The 11567-nt window shown below is 55.7% G+C and overlaps 2 protein-coding genes across 5 annotated transcripts in view; one reads left to right on the top strand and one right to left on the bottom strand.

The window, feature by feature from the left end:
- Positions 1 to 5172, top strand: part of Fscn2 (fascin actin-bundling protein 2, retinal) — a 17495-nt gene extending 12323 nt beyond the window's left edge. Inside the window, exons 3-6 of one of the 2 annotated variants that reach the window (XM_029561231.1) lie at positions 3739 to 3895; positions 4211 to 4332; positions 4684 to 4851; positions 4944 to 5172. In XM_029561231.1, the coding sequence (XP_029417091.1) occupies positions 3792 to 3895; positions 4211 to 4332; positions 4684 to 4851; positions 4944 to 5146 (597 nt within the window). In that variant the 5' untranslated portion in view covers positions 3739 to 3791 and the 3' untranslated portion in view covers positions 5147 to 5172. Of the gene's footprint in view, positions 1 to 3186; positions 3896 to 4210; positions 4333 to 4683; positions 4852 to 4943 lie in introns of those variants that run through there. The other variant, XM_017796888.2, reaches the window with a different exon arrangement.
- A 1579-nt stretch (positions 5173 to 6751) lies between these two features.
- Faap100 (FA core complex associated protein 100) overlaps positions 6752 to 11567 on the bottom strand; it is a 10057-nt gene continuing 5241 nt past the window's right edge. The window contains exons 6-10 of one of the 3 annotated variants that reach the window (XM_008828599.3): positions 10865 to 11001; positions 10056 to 10172; positions 8031 to 8117; positions 7418 to 7553; positions 6752 to 7195 (exon numbers count right to left, since the gene is read on the bottom strand). In XM_008828599.3, coding sequence (XP_008826821.1) covers positions 7422 to 7553; positions 8031 to 8117; positions 10056 to 10172; positions 10865 to 11001 — 473 coding nt within the window. In that variant the 3' untranslated portion in view covers positions 6752 to 7195; positions 7418 to 7421. Of the gene's footprint in view, positions 7196 to 7417; positions 7554 to 8030; positions 8118 to 10055; positions 10173 to 10864; positions 11002 to 11567 lie in introns of those variants that run through there. The other 2 variants (XM_029561228.1, XR_003848756.1) reach the window with 2 other exon arrangements.

Below are 11567 nucleotides of genomic sequence, written 5' to 3'. Positions count from 1 at the left end.
GTGTCGCTTCCAACTTAAGCTCTAGGCTCCCTGCACCTCAGGATGACTGCACACAAACTGACCTGGGGGCCTCAGGTCAGATGGAAAGAGGCAGACAGGGCTCCTCCCTACCCCCTTCAGGCTAGCACTAGAAAGGACAGCTCCCACATGCCTCCCAAACCTCTGCCCTGACCTGGGGATAGCTAGTCTCGCTAGTCACTATATGTCCTATCCTGATGGCAGAGGCCGGCCAGGAGCACCTGTGTGGCAGGCATAGCTAGGAAGACCTGCATCTATAGTCATGGTCTTCAAGCCAGTCTGGAGCAGCAGCAGGCATTAGCATCACCTCATGAGTGCTTGTCCTAAGATGTGGCCAGACTCTACTGTTACCGGCCCTACCGCACCATACCACCTGGCCTGCAGAAGGTTCAAATGCTCACAGTCCTTAGTTAAGCAAAGTATCTTGAAGCAGCAGTTGGTGGAGTGCTCCTTGGAGGGGGAGAAGATGTTGGGTACTGAGTGACTGTAATCAACAGCCTATGAAAGAGACTCATGGTGTGTGTGTGAGGGTGACAAGAATGGTAGTGATAGCGATGGCCATGGGGGTTTGGCAGTGATGGTAATGCTGTGATGGTGGTGGTGGTAGTGGACACGGTGGTGATGGAGGGATGCAGTCTAGGTGGAGCTGATGGTGCTTAGAGTGGAGATGGTAATAGAGACATAGTGGTGATGGTGGAGGCGGCTATGATGATGGAGGAGCAGTGGTGATGGGGTTGATGGAGATGGTGGGGTGGTAGTATGGTAGAGGTGATGGTAGAGGTAATGGTGGTGATGGATGTGATAGAGTGCAGTCATGGTATAAGTGGTAATGGTGGTAAGGAAGGGGGAGCGGTGGAAGGATACAAAAATGTGGTGACGAGGGTGGAGGTGATAAATGGTGATGGAGAGGTGGTGGTGGAAGTTAGGATGAGGGTGCTAGACGTGGTGGAATTTGGGGATGGATAGAGGTTGCAGTGATGGTAGACGTGGGGCTGAAGATGGAGCTCAGTGGTGAGTACTTGCCTAGTATGTGCAATGCCCCGAGTTCCATCCCCAGACTGGATAAGATGGTGGATATGGTGTTGGTTGGAAGGGTAGTGGCTGTGTGGGTTATTTTCAGCCTATTTGTGTGTGTGCGCGCGCGCGCACATCGTCATAGCACGTGTGTGGAGGTCAAAGGACAACTCTGTGGAGTTGGTCTCTGTCAACCTTTGCATCGGTTCCAGGGATTGAACTTGGATCATCAGGCTTTCACAGCAAGCACTGTACCCTGCAGAGGCATCTTGATGGCCTCTTTTCAGCCTTTGACACCCTGTTGGTGACTCTGCCCCTTTGATGGGGGAATCCCCTGCCAAGGACCAGAATCTGCCTCCTACTTTGGAAGTGGAGGCTCCAGCCCTCATCTTCCTGCCTCCCCGAGGCTGAGGATACCTGACCCGGCCTTCCAGCTGTTCGCAGCAATATTAGGAAGCAGGGGTTTTGTAGAGGGCCATGCATAGGTGGGTAGAGATGAGATCTAGATTCAAGGCAGCTGGAGCAATGGTCTGGGCCTATTTGTCCTGGCCAGTGTCTATGGAGTGGCAGCCCAGCTTGATCTGTGCTCTCTTGTGGAAAGTCAGCTCTAAACCTGTTCCTTGCCAGGTGGTATCTATGAACACAGAGCTTCTTTGCTGTCCCTCCATGGCTCATGCCAGCTTGACTCTGCCCTCACTGGCACTGTGTTAACTTGGCACAGCTGTGAGCACTTGTTGCTGCCAGTAACAGACGGACTCAAGCAATTTCTCCACTAAATCCTAGCAGATACACCTTCACACATTGTCCAGAATTGAGCACCTCCTCCACTCAACCAACCCCTCAGGAGAGGTGAAACCATCATGACTCAGATCATCCTGGATTCAGGGCATTTCCCACTGCCAGGGCAGTCTCCTTAGAAGCAGGTGACTGTGAGGAGGAAGATGCTTGGACAGCATTCTGTCTGAAGGGGCAGGTGAGGTGTCCTGGGGACACAGCTACCCTGGCCTGAAAGGTGGAGATGGAGCAGTGGCTTAGATCTAGGCTGGTGCTGGTTAGCATGCCCCACCACAGTCCTTTGACATGGTTTTGCCCTCAGTCCCTGCAAGAGGCTCTTTGATGGAATGTCACTTTTCCTGTAGCCTCAAGCAGGTGTCCATGTGGGACACACCACCTGGACCTTCCCGCTGCCCTCGGCTCAACCAGGCAGCCAGGTACATGAGGTTGAGGCCTGTCTTTGGTTCCAACCACCCACACAGTTCAGTATTTGTTGCCAGAGTGATGGAGCTGGCAGGGGTGGGGACAGTGGTAAGGACTGTGGGACCCACCTCCTTGGGACATGCCCCACGCTCAGGCCAGTATAATTGATCGTGCTTCTCTGCACAGAAATGGTAATCTCTGGTGTGAGGGGTCCTGGGCACAGCTTTTGGGAGCTGGTGAAAGAGAGCAGATTTCAGTCTCCTCACTAAGTGGGGGGTCACTGTCTGGATGTCCCCCTCCTGTAAAAAGTTGAATCAGATATGGCCCCATCTTCAGACTCTGTCCCCCCCCAACCCCCCCACCTTACCTCCTTGAGCCCTTGAGTTTCACAGCTCTGCAACCTGCCACACCACTCAGAGAGGCCAGTTGCCATAGGGACATAGATGCAGTTTGTGGGAAGGAGGCAGAGTTAATGGAAAGATCTTGGGCAGAGTTCAGTGCCTGTTTGCTGCTCCAAGCCATGGAAACAGTTGTCCCGTCTGTCCTTTTAAAAAATATTTTATTTTGGGGATTGGGGGTTTAGCTCAGTGGTAGAGTGCTTGCCTAACAAGTGCAAGGCCCTGGGTTTGGTCCTTAGCTCTGGGGAAAAAAAAAATTTACTTTTTTTTTTTTTTCTGGTCTTTTTGAGACAGGGTCTCCCTGTAGCCCCAGCTGGTCTGGAACTCACTATGTAGACCAGGCTGGCCCTGAACTCACAGAGATCTGCCTGCCTCTTCCTACCAAGTGCTGGGATTAAAGGCGTGTGCCACTGAGCCTGGCCTTTATTATTTTTATTTTATGTGTGTGCATGTATTGCCTGTGTGTAGGTGAGTGCACCTGTGTTGTGCAATGCCCACAGAGAACAGAGAGGCTGTCGGATCGCCTGGAACTGGAGTTTCGGACAGTTGTTAGCTGCCATGTGGGTGCTGGGATTCAAACCTGGGTCTTCTGCAAGAGCAGTGTTCTTAACCGCTGAGCCATCTCTTCAGTCCCCTGTCTGTCCTTCTTACAGGAACCCTGGGCAACCTATAGGAACTGCAGGGCTCCTAGGAGACCAAGCACATGCTTGGGATGGGCTGGTTCCTAGGCCCTGGCTATGACCTGGGTCACCTTAGGGAGAGGTCAGAGACCCCATTGTGTCCCCCTGGCAGCTTAAGGGTGAGTTATAGAGGCAGGAACAAGCAGATTACTTGCTGACTAGTAGAATGGGGATTTGCTGGCACAAAAGATACTGGCTCAGGGGTGTGGGAAGAGCTGGGCTAGGGATCCATCCCTTTCAGGTTTTATGTGAGGTGCACTAGTGCATGGGTGGCCCCAGGGCCGGGCTCCCAGACCCTCTGGGAGGTGGCTTCCAAATCTCAAACCCAGAGGGCTCTAAGTCTCTGTCAGGCTTCAAGAGTAGTCCAAAGCGTGCTTCCCCAGCTCTTGCCTCCCAGGAGAGGTTTGAGAGACTTCATCTTTTCCCTCCAGGAGTCAACGTCTCAGCCAATCAGGATGAAGAACTGGACCATGAGACCTTTCTGATGCAAATTGACCAAGAGACAAAGAAGTGTACTTTCTATTCCAGCACTGGGGGCTACTGGACCCTGGTCACTCATGGGGGCATTCAGGCCACAGCCACACAAGTGTGAGTGCACCTGTCCTTGCTACTATCACCACCACCATCACCTCTACCACCTCTATTGCTGTTGCCTGCGCCATCACCACTATTATCACTACTCTTAACCACTGTCACCATCACCTCCATCACTAGCTCAACCATGAGGATTGCAGCCCCATCAGGAAAGAATGCTGGGGGTGGAGACTAGCTCCTGATGGCCGTGACTGCGTTTGTGGAGGGCAGGCTTCTGTCCCACCCCCTGGAACCTAAGGGGATGGTGGGGAACTCAAACACCACACCTCCATCTCCTGCTACTCTGAGACCTTGTTGTGTTCCCTCCAGTTCTGCCAACACCATGTTTGAAATGGAATGGCATGGACGGCGGGTGGCACTTAAAGCCGGCAATGGACGCTACATATGTATGAAGAAAAATGGGCAGCTGGCAGCCATCAGTGATTTTGTGGGTGAGAACTCCTCGCAGCAGTGGGCTGGGGTGGCTCGCCACCGGAGGTTAGTGCGGCTCAGAGGCACATCTCCCCTCCCCCAAGGAACTGCTGCTGCCAGGGGCAAGTTCTTGCCACACTAGATGGTCCATGGGTGTCTTCCTTTGTTGCCTCTGGGGAGTCCTGGGAGCCTCCTCAAGGCTCTGAACATCCGGGTACCCGCAGGTTCCACGGGGTTAGGCTCCCTGCCATATAGCACACCAGACAATGGCAGACCTGGGCTCTCCAGGCCAGGGCTGTGGCATTTCCCAGGGCGCCAAGGCCTGGACGGGGCAGGTGGGCAGGGCAGGCCCACAGCGCCCTCTCCCGCAGGCGAGGACGAGGAGTTCATCCTCAAGCTCATCAACCGACCCATCCTGGTGCTGCGCGGCCTGGACGGCTTCGTCTGCCAGCGCCGAGGCTCCAACCAGCTGGACACCAACCGCTCCACCTACGACGTCTTCCACCTGGGCTTCCGCGACGGCGCCTACCAGATCCGAGGTGCGGGAGCTAGGGGCGGGGGGCGCGGGAGCTAGCGGTGCGGGGATGGGGTGCACGGGCCCCTGCCGACCCCTGGCCCCCGCCAACCCCAGGCCGCGGAGGGTTCTGGTACACCGGCAGCCACGGCAGCGTGTGCGGCGACGGCGAGCGGGCCGAGGACTTCCTCTTCGAGTTCCGGGAGCGAGGTCGCCTGGCCATCCGCGCGCTCAGCGGCAAGTACCTGCGCGGCGGCGCGGCGGGGCTGCTGCGCGCAGACGCGGACCTGCCTGTGGGGGATGCGCTCTGGGAGTACTGAGGCCCCGGTGGAAGGCAGCTGGACCCTGCGGAACACCTGGGTGTACCGGGCCCGGCCTACCCAGCATTAAACAGTCTATCGCGCAGCTACTGTGGGCTTGCGCCGCCCCGCGGTGGAGTGGGAGGGCGGGGAAGGGCCTGGTCCCTGTGGCCAGCAGCCCATTCCCGGAAAACCCCTTGCCCTTCTGTGCGGAATCTCCGGAGTCCTCTTATGAACCTCAGGGCAAGGGCCATGGCTGGAAAGGACCAGGAAAGCCTCTCATCCTGGGCTGGCTCTGTCCCCTCATCATCCCGAGTGGCTGCCATATCTCTGTTCGGACGAAGGAAGGACACTCAAACCTCAGCTGACATGACCCATTTGGGGTCTTAAGTCTCCTAGTGAGTCCACTGCCCAGGACAGATGAGACCGAGGGAGAGGTGCACGACTAGGCGAGGAGCCAGTGTGTGGTGCGTTGCGGTGTCTACAGCTAGCTGGGAGGGAAAGTGGCTGGACACTGAACCCTAACTCTTAGGAATAGGGGACTGCCCTTGGAGCCCCCAGAGGGGGAGAGTCACTTGCCAGGGCACAATCCTATCAACTCTCCGACAGACTCCAGCAGCCTGAGTGGGCCAGGTGGTCCTGTGGCCTGCAGTGACCCTGGGTACCAGGCAGGGCTGGCATGTACAGGGACATCAGGGAGGTGCTGGGCAAGGTTAAGGCACAGTTGGAATGGTGGTGGCTTTTACTCCAGGTGACAGCTCAGCAAGGTACCCAGGCTCAGCCAGCATACTGGGCCTTCAGCCCTTACAGCCATCTAACCTGGTGCGGGCACCACTGGTTCTCCAGTGTCAACGACAGCAAGCCAAAGCTCAGATGCGGGTTGTGCCACATACCCAGCAAGGCTGTGGAGGCGGGACAGCATCACTAGCTGGGCAGACAGCAGTCCTTTGGGACTTGCATTCCCAGGATCTGCTGGGGTCTGGGACCTACAGTGCTGAGTGGGGATACTAGGTATGTCAAGTCTGACAGACAGAAGCCAGCCCAGCCAGGGGACCCATCTGTGATTGTCCTATGGGCTGGTCCAACCCTTCATAACTTGTTCAGAGCCAGGCACGGCCATGCACACTACGTAATGGGCTGGAGGCTCCCACTTGGGAGGTGACAGTGGCTTTGGGTGTGGCTGTGGACAGGGCTCTTAGCAGGCCAGCAGAGGCCAAGGTAAACCAGTGAACAGGAAGGAGAGCCTTGTTACAAAGGCCAGGCTTGGTAGACTCGAGTGTTGTCAGAAGTGGGCCCATTCCATCTCCATCTGCCTCCACAGGGAATTCTGGGATGGATAAGCACCTGAGAAAATGCCCTCTGCAGTGAGGGAGGCAGGAGCCAGTGCCTCAGTCTGCTGAGACCTTGAGGGGCAGATCTTTGGCCCCGAAATGGCTAGAGTAGCCCTAGAGGAGGGTGTCTGGGCACTGTGAAGAATGCCCGTCAGAGACCCAAGAAGTCTCTTGAACAGCAGCTGGGAGGCTCCACCTCCCGAGCGGCACAGATTGTGGTTGAGCCTGCAACAGGATGAGGGCAGGAAGCACCCCCCTGAAAGAGCAAAACAAAAAAACAGCTGACAGCTGGAGCTTAGTGCAAAGGGTAGCTTGTCAACCCAGCACCTCTCAGAACTCAACAGGAGTGGACACAAAACTCCACAAAGTCCACACATGCGCCTCTCCCATAGTGAAATCAGCACCAGCAGCCAGGCACTGCCCAGCGGAGAAAGGAGGCTGGAACATGGGGCTGCCCCGCCCACAGGTGACCCAAAAAACAGCACAGTGCTGGAGGCAGCCTGAGCCAGTCTTTGTGCTTTGGTTGCAGTGAGCACTCCTGGGATGTGTGTGGGGGGGATCAGCAGTAAGTCCAAACCCACAAGACCAGACCCCAGAAACCATGTGTCCACGGCCCGCCTACTTGGACAATGATGCTTCCCATCTGGGGTGCAGAGGTTCCAGTGGAGGGGCACTGCCAGAAAAACCCCAACACACTGGCAGGAGGCATGTCCAGTAGTGACCTGGAGCTGGCCAGCAGCTGTCAAGAGAAAGAGGAGTGAGGGGCAGCAGATCCTGGTGGGTTCTGATGCTGCCTGGATCCACCCTGTTTCCGCAGCCTTTCTGACCCTGGCTAGCCAGGAGGGGTGACCACCTGAGCCAGGGGATGGAAGAGTAGCCTTTTCCATTCCAGGCAAACCCCTAACGGTTCTTGGTGTCGTCAGCACACTGGAGGAAGTGGGGACAGAGGCCCAGGACCCACCTGGTCACAACAAGACAAGGCTAGGGTTGCGCAACTGTTTGTACACTTGCAGGAGCTTCTGGGCTGCAGTGTAGGAGCTGACCTCGTCCTCTGTGCACAGCTGGTCACGCAGTGTCTGCACCTCACGAAGCAAGGCCTGCGGGCAGGTAGCACAGCTCAGGCCCTGTGCCTCTGCCTAGCATGTCTGGAACTTGGGAGTTTATTGGGTGGTTCAAGAAAAATAACAATGAGGGGGCTGGAGAGCTGGGTCAGTGATTAAGAGCACTGCCTGCTCTTGCAGAAGACCCAGGTTTGAATCACCGCACCCACAAGACAGCTAACAACCCTCCGTAACTCTGGTTTCGGGGGATCCATGCCCTCTTTCAGCCTCCATGGGCAATGCACGACATGGGTGCACTTACATATATGCAGGCTTAACATTCATACACTTTTTAAAAAAAACAATGGTCCAAGTGACCCATGTGACAGCTAGGTGGGTGGCCAAGTGAACAGGCAGTCAGACATGACTATACCCATTCAGGTCCTGTCCAGCCCCACATGGCTGATGTCTTCAGAGCACCTGCATCTCCGGGTGCTAGCTAGGGACACTCACTGCTCAGGCACTGGGGCTCACCTGGTGGTTGGCGTGGATCTGATGGAGATACTGCATGCGGAGATCAGGTGGGCTGGATCCATGGGCTGCTTGCTCTGTGATCATTGTCTGAGAACACAGGGGTGCGGGGCTAGAAAGCAGTTCTCAACTGTCCTGAGGTAGATGCCTGGATCTAGAGACCACAGGCCTCATGCCTCTCAGAGCATGGTGGGTACTTCTTACCTGTTCCCGTAAACGTTCCCTCCTGGCCTCCTGTGGAGACCCCACTCCCTCACCCCCATGTTCTTATCCTGTTCACCAGGACTTTCCTGGTCAGACCAGCAGGAGCACCCGCCAGGTAGTTTGGTTTTTTTGTTTGTTTTTATGTATGTGAGTGTATTGCCTGCATGTAGGTAGGTGCACCCCTGTAGTGCAGTGCCTGTGGAAGCCAGAAGAGGGCATGAGATGCCTGGGAACGGGAGTAATGGATAGTTATTAGCCACCATGTAGGTGCTGGGAATTGAACCTGGGTCCTCTGTGAGAACAGCCAGTGCTCTTAACTGCTGAGCCATTTCTCTAGCCCCCAAAGAGCTTTTTAAGCGTGAAATCCAAATCTCCCTTCTGTGGCTAAGACTAACCTTGGGCTGGCCTTAGCAGGCCTCCCCACCCCTCACCCCTCACTCACCCCTCCCTAATCCATTCCCTCATTCCCTTTGCCAGCTCCTTTAGGGCTGGGCATTCACTCTTGTTCTGTGAAGGAGATCTAATCTAGCTCACTAAATGTGACACACTGGGCTTTTCAGGGTGTAAGCAAAGCCTCTTGGAGCAGACGTGCCTGGGCCAAGGATCCACCCAGAGTCCTGTGAGCACTGCTTGTGTGGAAGCTAACATCTGGGCAAGTCCTAGGGGTGTGCTATGATCATGTAGGCTGTGAGCAGCCAATCCTGCCCACAGGGCTGAGTGGCACGCTGGGGAAAGTTGCACATGTAATCACATCAGAGACTCAGCTGTGTGCCCTCAAATTCACACATGGACATTCTAAGCCTAGCTCCTCTGAATGCAGCTGTTTTGAAATGGGATCTTTGCAGATGACCAAGATAAAGGCACTAGGGTGGCCCTAATCTCATGCGAGCATGCCCTTATAAGGGGAGATTTAGGCAAAAGGTGACAAAAGTTCTTGGAGACTGGGTGTCTTATGGGCAGAGTCCACTGCCCTGGAGACCACTCCACCATCCCACAATGGGATGAGGACCAGACTCCTGAACGTGGCACGAAGCTACACATTTGTCACTGTTAGACCACTCGCTGTGCAGGTAAACTTCACAATTGGCTCAGGACAAGGTAATCAAGCCACTGGGAGTCATGTGCTAGGAGAGCATCAGACAGGACATTCAGCTCTGATGGCAGCTAGCACCCCGCCCAGCTGAAGCAGAGCCTGGGTTCACAGAGCATCTGTCAGTCATCTGGTCCTGATTCTCAAGGGAAGCAGCTCGAGAGCATAGAGGGACAAGTTCCGAGGTGAGGTTGATGGAGGGTCAGTCAGGAACTAGGTGGCCACTGCTGACCCTGCTTTAGGGCTGGACTGCACCAGTCACAAGTATGTGGTAGGTGCTCTCACAGAATCTCCCTGATGAGCACCAGATGGCACTCAGGGCCAGGGAGCTTTTCAGACGTGGGAGCAGCTGACCTGAGTAGGCAAAAGGCAGAGCACCAAAGTGGCTTCTCCTCACTAACGACCTCCACGGGCTGCTCACTCTACTCAGCAGCAGGCACCGTGGCCCCTGGACCCACACCTGAGGGCTCAGCCAGGGACCAGGCAAGTGACGATGAAACTGATCAACCACATGGACTCAGTCCTCTCTGGACTTGGGGATGACACGGGGTGACAGCACACCTGGAGGGGAACATCTGTTTGCTGAGAGGCCTCACATATGCTCTTCCCCCTCGTAAGGGGTCATGGGCCCATGCTGCCCACAGCCATGTGGGCCCACACGGGGAAACGTACACAGCTACCTACTGCCTTGAGTCTCCTTCCCCACTACACCCTCCCCCTGCTGACTGTCGTACCTGCATGCGTCTGATGATGGCATGGTGTGCCCTGCACATGTCAGCTAGAGAGGAGCTCTCCACTTGGATCTCCACAGCCTGGATGGGCCCTGCGGGGCTCAGATCAGTCACAGCCACCTGCAATGTGAGAGGAGCCTTGCTGCTGGCCCAAGCATGGCCCCAGTACTCTGCCTGGGCTGTTCTTTACACAGGTTGGAGAACCAGCTTAGAACCAACAGTAAGAAACTGGTCTGCTGAGGATAGACGTTATCAGGATGACTCGGAACCCTATGCCGTGCACCACCACCTCTAGCTGCACCTGGACCCAGGCTCAATCTGGCTCTATGCTAGGCAACATGGCTTTCTTCTGGCAGGGTAACTTTAGTGTGAACACAGGGAGCTGAAGAGTTTGTCTACAGACATCCCTGACTGCTGAGCTGGACAGTCCGAGAGCTGGGTGGTCCTGGCTTGCTCTCCACACGGTGGCACAAGACAAACCCAGAGCCTGGTGATTATAGGAAGGCCTTGGCTACCAATGTCTCCTCCATGGGGCTTCAGGCACTGACTCTCCATTGATCAGAGCCACTGCCAGTCCCCAGCCTTGGCCCAGGATCGCTTGACCCAGATGCCAGCCTCAGCCTCACTTCACAGGGTGGACAGAGTTGGATCAGTCTTCCCAGGGACCTGGTCTGGGTGGGGCAGGGATGACACGTTCCCACGTGAGGGTGACGGACAAGTTAAGAACATTATTCATGAATGGCCCAGGGACCCACTGATCATGTGAGTCCTGAGGCCCATCTTCCCAAGCACAGAAAAGTGGGCCTGCTTGCCTCACGGACAATGAGGTGAAAGTCAGTGCCATCTGGAGCAACTCCCTGGATGGAAGATAGAGCGCTGGCCCTCACAACGTCTACAGCCACATTCTCAGCAAGGAGCCACTGCAAGGTGGCGCTGCACAGGGAGAAGCCTGGAAGAGAGAGACACCCACCACGGCTCGAGAAGGTCCTGCTAAATGGTGCCTGTGTGGCTGCCCTCAGATGCTCCCTCCCCAGTAGCACCTAAAGGTCCCAACTGCCCATAGCCCAACCCCAAGCAGGGAGCTAGGTGAGTTACCCAAGATGCAGGTAGTAGAGACTGGGCCTAGGGTTAGAACCTCACTCAGGGGAGGTGCTACAAGGCACAGGGCATGGTCCTAAGACAGGCAGCTGCACTGTGTGCAGACAAACACTGTGCCAGAGGCTGCAGCCACCCCCCAACACCAGACTGAACCAGATACATGACCCAACATCCACTGGGAGCAGGATAGGGAACTGACAGCTTCCGCCCCACACAGCACAAAGATCTCTGCACAGAGTGTGGGCAAAACCTGAGCTCAGCACTGTCACAGAGCTCAGCAGACCAGCTTTCAGTCAGGAGGCCCTCATATGCAGCCTGTGAACTCACCAAGCTGCCCGCCTGTGATGCCTGCTTCTGCATAGGTTACGCTTCCGTTTTTTTTTTTTTTTTTTGGGTTTTTTTAGAAAGGGTCTCCCT

Source organism: Nannospalax galili, unplaced genomic scaffold (assembly GCF_000622305.1).
Source record: "Nannospalax galili isolate Female #2095 unplaced genomic scaffold, S.galili_v1.0 scaffold1250, whole genome shotgun sequence".
In the NCBI taxonomy this organism is placed as follows: domain Eukaryota; kingdom Metazoa; phylum Chordata; class Mammalia; order Rodentia; family Spalacidae; genus Nannospalax; species Nannospalax galili.
Note: the sequence above shows the minus strand (reverse complement) of the source record. Positions and strands in the feature narration are given on the sequence as shown.